Raw genomic sequence first — 12,898 nt, forward strand, 5'->3', positions numbered from 1 at the left:
AATGGTGTTCTACCATGCTTGCAAGAGTGCCTGCAAGGGCTACCTTGGGGCAGCAAGCTAAGCCAGGGTATTGAGCGAATTCAAATGGACCAGGGAGCATGGTCCAGGTGGCAGGTTGCTTGCTGGAAGTGACCATGTTGCACCATGTTGTGGGCTGCAGCCAGGTGGCAGCCCACTACAGCAAAGATCTCCCTCCTGATGGCTATAAGAGGGCTGCTGGGGCTCTCATTGAAGGCTGCTGGAAGCTGCATTGTGAGTGAGTCTTGTGAGGGAGCTGCTATGAGGAAAACACTGAGTGCATGTGAGTTGTATTCTGGTTTTCTGTTGTAAGCCTTGGTGGCTGAGTTTATATTGTGGCTGAGGGTTCCATTGTGTTGTAAGGGCCTTGGTCAGTGTCTTTGTACATTCGGTTTGGTTGAGTGTAAAAGTTGGGAGGTGTTGCTCCTGTAAAATTCTGTTGTGTTGTGATTGCCCTTCCTTAACCTCTGTTGGTGTGTTGGCTGCCTTGGCACTACTTGGTGCTTTGCTAAGGGCCATCACGTGGCTTATTTACTGCGAAAAATTTTCCCTATGACAATTGGTATCAGAGCATGGTTGGGGTCATGGCAGGTGGCTCTACACAAGACTTACGGGAAAGAGTAGCCAGGCTTGAAGCCTTGCTAGGTGTTCCTGCGGAAGAGTCCTCCTCCACTACTATTGTTGAGCAATTGATTACTGCTCAGAAGTCTATCTCAGACTTGCAGTTGTCCCTTGATGTCCATAGTGCAAAGACCTTGCAACGGTTGGAAGAAAGAGCTGAGGAGCAAGCTGCCCTTGCAGCTCACCGGTTTGAAGGTATGGGTGAAGAGATCGAATCCATGCAAGATGATATCAAAGGATTCTCAGCCCGCTTTGATGCTGAGTTGGACATTCTCAAAAGGGCTATCCATGGCTTACCTACTGGTGGGCAGGCCACGACCAAGCTGAAGGTTCCAGAACCTAAGCCCTTTGGGGGTGCTAGAAGTGCTAAGGAGTTGGAAAAATTCCTATGGGATATGGAGCAGTATTTTCGAGCTGCTCATATTCCAGAAACAGAACGTGTCACCATCACCACCATGTATCTGGATGGCAATGCAAAGCTATGGTGGCGTACTAGGGAAGATGATGATTCTGGTAGGCCAAAGATCACAACCTAGGAAGCCTTCAAAAGGAGCTGAGAGATCAGTTTCTTCCTTCCAACACTGCATGGGTTGCAAGGGACTCCCTCAAGAAGTTGAAGCATACAACCTCAGTAAGGGAGTATGTGAAACAGTTTAGTTCTTTGATGTTGGATATCAAAGACATGTCGGAGGCCGACAAACTATACAATTTTACATCAGGATTACAAGTGTGGGCTCAACTTGAGCAACGAAGGCAGGGGGTGCGTGATCTCCCATCTGCCATGGCTGCTGCAGATGCCTTGGTTGATTTTCGACAAAGCAAAGAAGATAGGGAGAAACCTAAACCCAAGTAGAAAGACAAGGGTGAGAAGAAGGTGGGCAATGAGAAGCCCAAGTTCAGGGGAAAAACTGACAAGAGCAAGGGCAGGGTTGTTGACAAACTGCAGTCCAACAAGAACAATCTTGGTTGCTTCATATGTAATGGTCCCCATAGGGCAAGGGATTGCCCAAAGAAGGAGAAGCTGAATGCTCTGGTCACGGAGGAAGGTCAAGAAGCTGGGGGTGGGGAATTTCAAGCTTGAATGAACCCTCTCCAGATGTGGTTGAATGCTCTAAAGGCAGAGCCATCTACTGTGCTAATGTATGTTCCTGTGGAGGCCAACTCCTCAGAGTCCATGGCCATGCTGGACACAGGGGCTACGCACAACTTCATGGCAGCACGCATGATAACAAGGTTGGGGCTAAAGCTGAGCAAGTGCCCAAGCAAGTTGAAGGCAGTGAACTCAGAAGCCCAGCCTGTGGTGGGTATTGCTCATGCGGTCTCCTTGAAGGTTGGAGAGTGGACAGGAAAGGTAAACTTTCTTGTGGTTCCCTTGGATGATTTTGATATTATTCTTGGAAACGAGTTCTTTGTGCTAGCTGAGGCAGTACCCATGCCCTTTTTTAGAGGAAACTTGATCATGGATAAGGCACATCCTTGCTTTGTGAAGGCCATTAAGGAGGCACCACCTCCCCATGGCAGTAGCAAGGATGGTACCCTCTCAGCCATGCAACTTAAACATGGCCTGAGAAGAGGAGATGTTACTTACTTGGCTGCCTTGAGAGAAGTCAAGGAGGAGTCATGTGTAGATGCTCCAGAATAGGTGCTGAGTTTATTGGAAGCGTTTGAGGATGTCATGCCTCCTGAGTTGCCCAAAACTCTTCCTCCTAGACGGAATGTTGACCACATAATTGAGTTGCTGCCTGGTTCAACACCACCTGCTCGTGCACCATACAGAATGTCGCCAAAAGAGTTGGCAGAATTACAGAGGCAGCTTACTGAGTTGCTGAAAACAGGTTTCATCTAGCCCTCCAAAGCTCCTTATGGTGCCCCAGTGCTCTTCCAAAAGAAGAAGGATGGATCACTTCAAATGTGTGTGGATTACAGGGCTTTGAACAAGGTTACAGTGAAGAATAAGTACCCTGTGCCCCTGATCCAAGACCTCTTCGATCGATTGAGCAGAGCATCCTATTACACCAAGCTGGACTTGTGCTCTGGTTATTGGCAAGTGAAGATTGCAGAGGGGGATGAGCCCAAGACAACCTGTGTAACTCGGTATGGCTCTTTTGAATTTCTTGTGATGCCTTTTGGCCTCACCAATGCCCCTGCTACCTTTTGCCACCTTATGAATGATGTCTTTTATGATTATATAGATAAATTTGTTGTTGTCTATCTTGATGACATTGTGGTATACAGTGAGTCTTTTGTTAATCATTTAAGCCATCTAAGGTTGGTTCTAACTCGGTTGAGGGAGAACTCTCTTTATGTAAAGAAAGAAAAGTGTGAGTTTGTTCGTGGGGAGATTCTGTTTCTAGGCCACAAAATCAGTGCAGGGAAGATATTAATGGATGAAGGCAAGGTGAAGGCCATGCAAGATTGGTCACCACCCAAGACAGTGTCGGGATTACGCTCGTTCCTTGGGCTAGCCAACTATTACAGAAAGTTCATTGCTGCCTATTCTAAGAAGGCAGCTCCCCCCATTGACCTACTGAAGAAAGACAGGCAGTGGCGTTGGACAAATCAATGCCAGGCCGCCTTTGACAAGTTAAAAGCTGCTGTTGCAAGTGAACATGTCCTGCACTTGCCTGACTTTGAACTACCATTCGAAGTACACACCGATGCCTCAGATAGAGCCATTGGGGGTGTGTTGGTGCAAGAAGGGCATCCAATTTCCTATGAGAGCAGAAAGTTGAAGGAGGCTGAGCAGAGGTATTCTGCCCATGAGAAAGAAATGCTGGCTGTTGTTCATTGTTTGCTAGTATGGAGAGTATACTTGTTGGGAACTAAGTTTGTGGTTCGCACCGACAATGCTGCCAACACTTTCTTTCAAACTCAAAAGAAGTTGTCAACCAAAAAGGCTCGATGGCAAGAGTTTTTACAAGAGTATGACTTTGTGTGGGTGCACAAACCTGGCAAACACAACCAGGTTGCTAATGCATTGAGCCGCAAGCATGCTGATAAGGTAGTTGCTGCTCTGTCTAGAAAGGTATTGTTGCTGATGAGGTAGTTGCTGCTCTGTCCAACTTCTTGGACAGAATCAAAGAGGCAGCAAAGACTGATGATGCTTATGTGAAACTAGCAGAATCAGTCAAGCAAGGTATTATTCGTCGGTATTGGCTGGTGCAATACGATGTGAGCTGTTGAAGGAGTCTCATGACTCCAAATGGGCAGGGCATCCTGGGAGGGAAAAGATGTTTGCCCTTCTGTCCAAAGCTTATTACTGGCCTCGCCTGAGGGAAGAAGTGGAGCTGTATGTGAGGACCTGTTTGGTGTGCCAACAAGACAAGGGGGATCAGAGGAGGGCAGCTGGCCTGCTGCAACCACTCCCTGTTCCAGACAGATCTTGGGCCTCAGTTTCCATGGATTTCCTTGGGGGTTTCCCTGCTGTGGAAGGGATGAATGCTGTGATGGTGGTTGTGGATAGATTCTCAAAATATGCAGTCTTTATTGTAGTGCCAGGAAGTTGCCCTGCTGAGTTGGCTGCCAAGCTATTCTTTGCCCAAGTAGTCAAGATCTTTGGGCTGCCTGAAGACATTGTGAGTGATAGAGACCCCAGGTTTTCTGGTCGGTTTTGGACTGCCTTATTCAACATGATGGGGTCAGAATTGAAGTTCTCTACTGGCTATCACCCTCAAACAGATGGGCAGACAGAAAGGGTCAATGCTTTGCTTGAAGACTACTTGAGACATTATGCTTCAACAAACCAGAAGAATTGGCTGGAGTTGTTGGAAGTGGCCTAGTTTGCATACAACTTGCACAAGTCATCTGCAACTGGGATGAGTCCATCTGAGCTGGTTTTTGGCCATCAACCCTTGGCCCCTCATGAAGTTGCAGCACAGAAAACAGAGGAAGATGTCCTACTTGTTAGAGAAAGGCAAGAGTTGCTGGAACATGCCAAGGACAGTTTGGCCAAAGCTCAGAAACATATGAAGAAGTTTGCCGATGAGAAGCGGCGATCCTTGGAGTTCTCTATTGGGGATAAGGTGATGTTGAAGCTACCCCACAAAATTCTGAGAAAATTTCGAAGGGGGGTGATCCACAAGGGGCTGATGCCCAAGTATGATGATCCCTTTGAAGTAGTAAAACGAGTAGGCAATGTTGCCTATCGATTGAAGCTGCCTGAAAGATTGAAGGTGCATCCCACCTTCCATGTGAGTCTCCTCAAGCCATACCATGAAGATGTTGAGGAGCCAAGCCGTGGTAAACCAAAAAGAGCACCACCCAATGTCCAGAAAGAGTTTGAACAGAAAGTGGAGAAAATTTTGGACCACAAGAGGGAGGGCCAACACAAGAAGAATTGGAGGACATATTATCTGGTTCAGTGGAGAGGCTCACCCATCGCAGAGGCAACATGGGAAAGAGACACCACCCTATAGCAGTTTGAGGACAAGGTCTTGGAGTATCTGGCCACCCAGTCGACGAGGGCGTCGACTTCATCTGGTGGGGGTGGTTTGTCACAGTCGTGACATGGCTGTCATGGTGGCAGCTTGGGTTTGCCAAACACCCTTGCTGACCACCATGCCCTGGCATGAGGGAAGCATGCTTTGGGCTAAGATGAAGGTTGGATTTGCTCCAGCCTTGCTGGTTGTTTGGTTGGGCAATGGCCCATGCATTGTCAAGGTGCTTGGGCATGCTGCTGTTGGCCCAAGAGCTGTTGTGGGGGCGCATGGGTGCTGGGATGGCTTGTGTGAGTGGGCTGGGCGTGACCCAGGCCCTTTGTATGCTTGTCTGTCTGACCATGGTGTTGTATGCTGCTGAGAAGGGCCACATGGCGCCCAAGATGTCCTTGAGAAATGCTGGAGGAGTGCCTGCAGGCAATGGCCACGTGGTGGCACTGCCCTGCCCAAGTTATGGTGCTGTTTGACTGGGCATGGTGTGGCTTGCTGCACCAGCCACCTAGTGCCCCTGCTTTGCCTTGCTGGAAAGAACCTGCTATGCCAGGGTTCAATGATTGCCTTGTAGTGGAGCTGGGATGCTAGAACAACCTTGAGTGTGGCAGTGGGCTTGTGTGGGGTGCTGGCCAAGCCCCTTGTCTGATGATTGCCTGCTACAGTGGGCAGAATGGTGTTCTACTATGCTTGCAAGAGTGCCTACAAGGGCTACCTTGGGGCAGCAAGCTAAGCCAGGGTATTGGGCGAATTCAAATGGACCGGAGAGCATGGTCCAGGTGGCAGGTTGCTTGCTGGAAATGACCATGTTGCACCATGCTGTGGGCTGCAGCCAGGTGGCAGCCCACTGCAGCAAAGATCTCCCTCCTGATGGCTATAAGAGGGCTGTTGGGGCTCTCATTGAAGGCTGCTGGAAGCTGCATTGTGAGTGAGTCTTGTGAGGGAGCTGCTGTGAGGAAAACACTGAGTGCATGTGAGATGTATTCTGATTTTTTGTTGTAAGCCTTGGTGGCTGAGTTTATATTGTGGCTGAGGGTTCCATTGTGTTGTAAGGGCCTTGGTCAGTGTCTTTGTACATTCGGTTTGGTTGAGTGTAAAAGTTGGGAGGTGTTGCTCCTGTAAAATTCTGTTGTGTTGTGATTGCCCTTCCTTAACCTCTGTTGGTGTGTTGGCTGCCTTGGTACTGCTTGGTGCTTTGCTAAGGGCCATCACGTGGCTTATTTACTAGAAAAATTTGCCTCGTGACACAATGACTTTTAGAATTCTGGATTCCTCAAAGAAAAATTCATAATTAAAAGATCGAGAAAAATAGTTCATCAAAATCAGACTTAAAAAAAAAATACTAAATAAAAAAATAATGTCATTTAGTAGATTATTATACAACTCTCATACAACTGGACTTAAGTGGTGGGGAAAATCTGCCTTCAAAACTTCACTTACTCCCCACGAATTTACGCGCTTTTTGCAAACACCCATCAATTGTTCAAAGTCTCTCACTTTGATGTATCCAACTTTAATTTCCTTTCACTTTTTCCCTTTCGTTAGGATTTTTCTATGAAATCCTAACAGATGAGTGTGAAATACCTAAAATGCCCTTTTTTTATTAAAAAATATATATGTATTTTTTAAAAAAAATCTTAACCCGTGGGTTCACTGGTGGATCTAACCCACCTGTATTGTGACACACAGGTCATATTATTATTATTATTATATATTTATAAAATTAAATTTTAAAAAAAAAAGGAAAAAAAAAAAAAGGTGAGGTGACCCACGATAGGTCACTTGGCTTGGTGACCCACCTTGTGACCCATGATGGGTCACTTGTCACCCACGGCAGGTCACTTGGGTGACCCACGGTGGGTCGCGGGTCACCTTGCCTGCCAGTGGGTCACTTTTTTTCTTTTTTTAAATATAATAATTACAATAATAATTTTTTATTTATAAATAAGGTAAATTTGAATTTTTTTTAAATTTTAGGGGTATAAAGGTCTTTTATTCATTTCACCATTTGATTTAACTGCAATATCTAACGATTGGGAGTATTTGAAACTGAACAAAAGTTGGATACACCAAAGTGAGAGATTTTGAATAATGGAAGTGTGTTTGCAAAAGGCGTGTAAGTTCGTTGGAGTAAGTAAAGTTTTTCCACTTTTTTTATATTATTTTTTATAAGTGCTGATCTAAGGGCAAATTTTTACTATTTGGGTTTATGATTTTTAAAAAATGAAATTTAAAAATAATAATTTTAAAATAACGCAGTTAAGCCTTTGAAAAAATTGCAACTTGGCCTTTAAATCACAGTTTAACCTTTAAAATTATGCGTTTTAAAAATAAAATAAAAAATAAAAAAAATAACTCATTACATTTGATAAAGCAATTTTTCTATATTTTCAAATCCCAATTTTCGAAAAATGCAATTTCAAATAATTCATTTTTTTAGATTTGATTTAAAATCGCACTTATTTTCTATGAAATGGCAATATCAAACACGCACACCTCATCCAATTGTATAACAATTGTTGATTGTATAATGAGAAATAGAACCATTTTGTGAGTCATGAAAGGGATAAAAAACAAAGAGATAAAGGGGAAATGATCCTTTCCATTTCAAAATCCCTTCATTTCCTTTATTTAGTGCATTTTGAAAGGTAGTGTTGTCCAAAAGTTTTAATGATGGTAGCGCATTAAATGCATTACCCTTCAAAATGCACTAAATAGAGGAAATGGAGATGATTTTTTTCCGAGATTAAAGGATCTACCTTTCCGGTTATTAATTAGCCAAAATCTTCTTCACCCCTTTCAACTTTTTAAATAAATGCACGTTATGGTTAGTATTCTTATTTGTTTTTTTTTTTTAGATGTCCGCACAAAAGCTGAGGGGATTCAAACTAGTAACCTCTACTTCATGAGGCGTACTCCTTAGCTGGTTGAGTTACCCTTGGAGACCTATTTTCAAGATTCTAAGGAATAAGTAGTTGGAGGATTTTTGATCCCCTACTTAAACAAAATCCCGTCTCTTGTGGCATAAGGGATCTAATCTTACCCAAAGAGTTTTTCTCACGTTGAATTTCTTCTGAGTGTTTCAAAAGCAGACGTTTATGCTTAGACTTCCTTCTGTAATCGCCAAATGAACTAATTTTACTTTCATGGGCGTCTTAAGCTCATTCATATTCAACTGGGTTTTCATCGTTTTTTTCACCACTGATCTGACATCCTCATAACTCTCATGTGAGTCCATAATTTTGTGCAGAGATTCAACAAAAGTACGTAGTAGTCTCTGCAAATTTACTGTTAAATTTCTTGTAATTCTTTTTTCAGGGCAACAATGGTGACGAGCATTGAAGGTGGTGGTGATGGAGATGGCAATGGGGTCAGGAAGAGAGGCTACACATTGAGCAAGCAAGATTTCTCGCTGGAGGAGTAATTCCAGAGCTGGGGGAACTATGTCACGGCATTGGAAAGCACCAAAACCAGGCTGAAAATGCCCTCTAACCCGCTCCCTCGACTGTCTGGAGTTACAAGATATGCATGCTCGCAGCCAGCATGAGATGAAGAAAACCCTGAATTGGTGGGACCTTATTTGGTTCGGGATCGGCGCCGTAGTGGGCGCTGGAATCTTTGTCCTCACCGGCGAGGCGGCGAGGAACGACTCCGGCCCTGTGGTGATGATTTCGTACCTCATATCCAGTGTATTGGCACTGCTCTCGGTGCTGTGCTACACCGAGTTCGCGGTCGAACTCCGGGTGGCTGGAGGGTCTTTTTGCCTATCTTAGAGTGGAGCTCGATGACTTCATAGCTTACATTGCTGCTGGAAACATTCTTTTTGAGTATATTGTAGGTGGTGCTAGTGTGGCAAGATCCTGGACTTCATATTTTGCTACATTGTGCAACCACAAACCTAATGATTTTCGCATAAATGTCTCCTCCCTTGCTGAAGGTCACAACCATTTGGATCCAATTGCCCTTGTTGTCTCAATTGCAATCTCTTTCGGTACCTGCCTAAGCATGAAGGGGTCCTCAAGATTCAACTCCATTGCAACCATCATCCATATGATCATCTTGATATTCATCTTTGCCGCAGGCCTTTCTAAGGCCAACCCTGCCAATTTTGAAAACTACATGCCTTATGGCATTCATGGCATTCTGAAAGCTTCGGCGGTGCTCTTCTTTGCCTACATTGGATTCGACGGAGTGGCGACCTTGGGGGAAGAGATCAAGAACCCGGTGGGGATATCCTGATCGGCCTAATCAGTTCAATGTTGATCACCGTAGTACTTTATTGCCTTCTAGCAGTCACATGCGGCCATTCAACCAAGTTGACGCTGATGCACCATTCACCATTGCATTCCAAGCTGTAGGGATGAATTGGGCAAATTACATTGTTGCATTGGGAGCATTGAAAGGCATGACCACGGTTCTACTAGCTAACATCATAGCTCAAGCACGATATTTCACTCATATTGCACGTACCCACATGGTGCCACCGATTCTTGCTCTCATCAATGAGAAAACTGGAACACCAATGAATGCCACAATCATTATGACTATTGCCAACTTCATTGTTGCGTTCTTTACAAGCCTTGATGTGTTGTCACTTGTCAAACATTCTTTCCGTCTCTACACTGTTTATCTTTTCTCTTGTCGCAGTTGCCCAAATCGTGAGACGATACTATGTTACGGGCGAGACATCAAACGCCGACCGAAACAAGCTTATCGTGTTCTTGGTGTTGATTATCGGATCCTCAATCTGTTCAGCTGCATTTTGGGCAGCTAGTAGGAATTGTTGGTTTTGGTACGTACCAACGGTAACGGAATGGTTTTTATCCACGTTGGGGCTACAATTGACAGTGAAGAAAGCAAGGAAGCCTAAGATGTGGGGAGTGCCATTGCTTCTTTGGTTGCCATCAGCTTGCATTGCAATCAATGTCTTCATCATGGGTTCAATTGATGGGGCATCAGTTGTGAGATTCGCTTTACGGACATTCCTTTTGCTCCTCTACTATCTGTTTGTGGCGCTACATACTTCATATGATGCAGCTAAGGAAAGCAAAAGAGAACATTGAGGCGGGGATTACTAACTAGCACAGCAGATTTTAGTTGAAAAGCGTCCATGTTGCTTTCATGTACATAAGGTTAGAACTTATATTCATGAGACAGTACATTTCATTTGCAATTTGAACTCCTCCTATGCCTAAAGCCAGTTGTAGAGATTAGTAATGGTTCAACCTGGTTACTTGGCATTTTATCCTTTAGTTCGCTAAAGATTTGAGTTTTCTTTTTTACTGTTTTCCTTTTCTTTTTTCCTGTTTTCTCTGCCAAGTCTAGATCCTTCCGTATGCCATAAGTTGATGGTTCTCGATCTAAATTACAAGTGATAAATTTTGGGTTTAGGTTCAAACGATCAAGAGAATGATTGGTAGTAATTGTATAAGCTTCCATTATAGCCGTTAGACGAGTTAATAGGAATTGTGATGTCATTAGGGTTTAGAGATATTTTGGTTATTGTTCTATTTCTCTAAACCTATGTATATAAGATGTGTTGAGGTAAGCTACTTAACAAGAACAGAGTAACGCGTTTCCACCTTTTATGTCTTAAGTCATTCAAGCAAACTACAGCAATAACAAAGCACATTCTGTGTTTGTTTGAGTTTACGATTTCAAACCATGCAATTTAAAAATGACAATTTTAAAACATATTAGTAGTTTAGCCTTTAAGGTTGTGCATTTCTAAAAACACACCCACTTGCCTGTAATTTAAATTAAAAAATGTAAATTTTTCTACATTTTCATGGAATTAGTTTAAAATCGCACTTTTGGTATACATAATTGCGAACTCTGCACTTAGAGGGAGCAAATTAACTTAACTGATAAAGTTTGTTATGGTCGGACATAGATCACATTGCATTTATGTAGAAACCATGAGAACCCACCATGCGACCCATGGCACATTGCCCACCAATCACTCAAAATGTCAATTTACCAAACTGAAAAATATAAACACCTGAAATATGATCATTTTGATAATAATATACAATGATTGTGACAACAACTATCCACACCACTGCACAATATTTCTTACATTAAAAATAATGAATATTTCAATCAGACAAACAATTGATGGAGGGAAAGGGGGAGAGATGACATGTATGTATGCCTCAAAACCTATAGACTGATATATTTCAAAACAAACTTTACACTGCTTAAATAGACTTATGTTTCTATTTTGAGAAGGGAATTGAGAGATGTACTATTGAACCGCTGAGCAAGGCCTCGGATCACAAGCACAGTAACGTCCCGGAGGTGCCGCGACTGCACCATCAAGTCTACTTCATTCTCGCTGTCCACTACAATTCTAAGCCGATGCTGATCGTTTCGGAAAAGCTCCACCTGTTACATCATTAATCTTTAGATTCCAGAGTATGTCAACTAACACTTGAAACTAAATTATGGTCAACTTTGAGGATCCTGACAAACAATATGGATGAGAATTTTAGGTATCTTGAGTAGAAACATAAACTTACATGAAAAGGGGGAGCATAAGTTCCACGAATTTCAGTAGTTGGGAAAGAAGTTTTAGACCCTGGTTTTACAACCTTGACTCTTTTTCTATTAACTTCTAGGAGTCTTCTCTCGAAACTCCCCGCTGAAGGCACCTGCTAAATTACAACAGAGAGTTTATTTGTTCCGACTTCTATCTTCACAACATACATAAACACAAAAGAAATGTACAAAGTGAATATCAAAAGCAACCTTTTTAGAAGTTCGGTCCTTGTCACACAATGTCTGTTTCCAAAGAGGTAAAAGTGAGACTATGGAGCATTAAAAAGCATAAGATGACAATGAAGGAAAATTACAAACATTTAATCAAACACAGTTTGAAATTTAAATTTTATGGTTCTGTTTCTAGTACAATGAAAATCTGACTTTTATAAAAAATAAAAAATATGCAACAAACCAAAGATTTTTTTAAACAGATTAGTGGTATGAGTACTCAAATGATAAAAAAAAATGAGCATCTTCCTAAACAAAGGGGTTGAACAGAAACTTGATTAATTAAGTGAATGTGCTTCAATACAGGAAAACAAAGATTACTATCAGGCTATACTTCCAATACAAAAAGATTACTATTCTGTTTACTAATCCAAGCATGTCTTTCTCGGCAAAGCACCACATTAGACGAAGAGGAATAAAATTCCAAATGACTATCCGTACTTGGGTCATTCCCCTTTAGAAAATCATCAAAGTACTTCACTTTTATCAACAAGTATTGCCAAAAAAAAAAAAAAAAAAAACCTAGAAGGAGCGCCATGTTCGGAGGATTCGTATAAAAATTCACAAAAACTCCTGCCAACCTCAAACGTCAGCCTTTTCTTTTGAATACAAATTCCCAAAAAAAAAAAAAAAAAAAAAAGACCATTTAGATACATGTGTCATGATGTATGTTGCATTATTTATTAATGAAAAAAACTAAAGAGTGAAAAATATCAGTTAATGCATTGATCCATATTTCTTAGCATAAGACTGGAAAGATAATCACACCTCAAACTTCACAGATCCAAGATCAAGCTTCTGCTTCACTTCTTTAAGAACATCAGGCTCTGCAAGCAAATTAATAGATCGAACTCAGTAGAAGATATTTACCTCCACAAAAGTGTAACAGCACAAAAAAGAAGTACAAAGAAAGAAAATTCAAGAAAAAAGAGGACATTTCAGGTATAAAGAGAACCAACAATCGTAACCTTGTAAATTGGTCTTTGTAGCATGAGAAAATGATCTTAAGTGATCATGAATGATTTCTTAACGTTAGTGATTATCATTGAAACAAACCTTTT

General features: G+C 42.4%; 1 protein-coding gene and 1 pseudogene across 1 annotated transcript; one reads left to right on the forward strand and one right to left on the reverse strand.

The window, feature by feature from the left end:
* Positions 1–8,391: 8,391 nt before the first annotated feature.
* On the forward strand, positions 8,392–10,129 carry LOC132169519 (cationic amino acid transporter 1-like; annotated as a pseudogene).
* A 931-nt stretch (positions 10,130–11,060) lies between these two features.
* On the reverse strand, positions 11,061–12,829 carry LOC132169520 (187-kDa microtubule-associated protein AIR9-like). The gene is made up of 5 exons (XM_059580544.1): positions 12,793–12,829; positions 12,606–12,688; positions 11,817–11,849; positions 11,588–11,719; positions 11,061–11,453 (listed from the first exon to the last, which is right to left on the reverse strand). Exons 1-5 carry the CDS (start codon positions 12,827–12,829, stop codon positions 11,277–11,279), a joined length of 462 nt encoding a protein of 153 aa, XP_059436527.1. The 3' UTR covers positions 11,061–11,276.
* Between the last annotated feature and the right edge of the window lie 69 nt (positions 12,830–12,898).

The sequence above is a fragment of the Corylus avellana genome, chromosome ca2, assembly GCF_901000735.1.
Source record: "Corylus avellana chromosome ca2, CavTom2PMs-1.0".
Taxonomy (NCBI): domain Eukaryota; kingdom Viridiplantae; phylum Streptophyta; class Magnoliopsida; order Fagales; family Betulaceae; genus Corylus; species Corylus avellana.

Coding starts and splice junctions, on each gene's coding strand:
- LOC132169520 (XM_059580544.1), bottom strand. CDS start 12,829: ATGCTACAAAGACCAATTTACAAGGTTACGATTGTTG. Junction 11,720..11,816: donor AGGACCGAACTTCTAAAAAG/GTTGCTTTTGAT, acceptor GTAATTTAGCAG/GTGCCTTCAGCGGGGAGTTT. Junction 11,454..11,587: donor CTTATGCTCCCCCTTTTCAT/GTAAGTTTATGT, acceptor ATGATGTAACAG/GTGGAGCTTTTCCGAAACGA.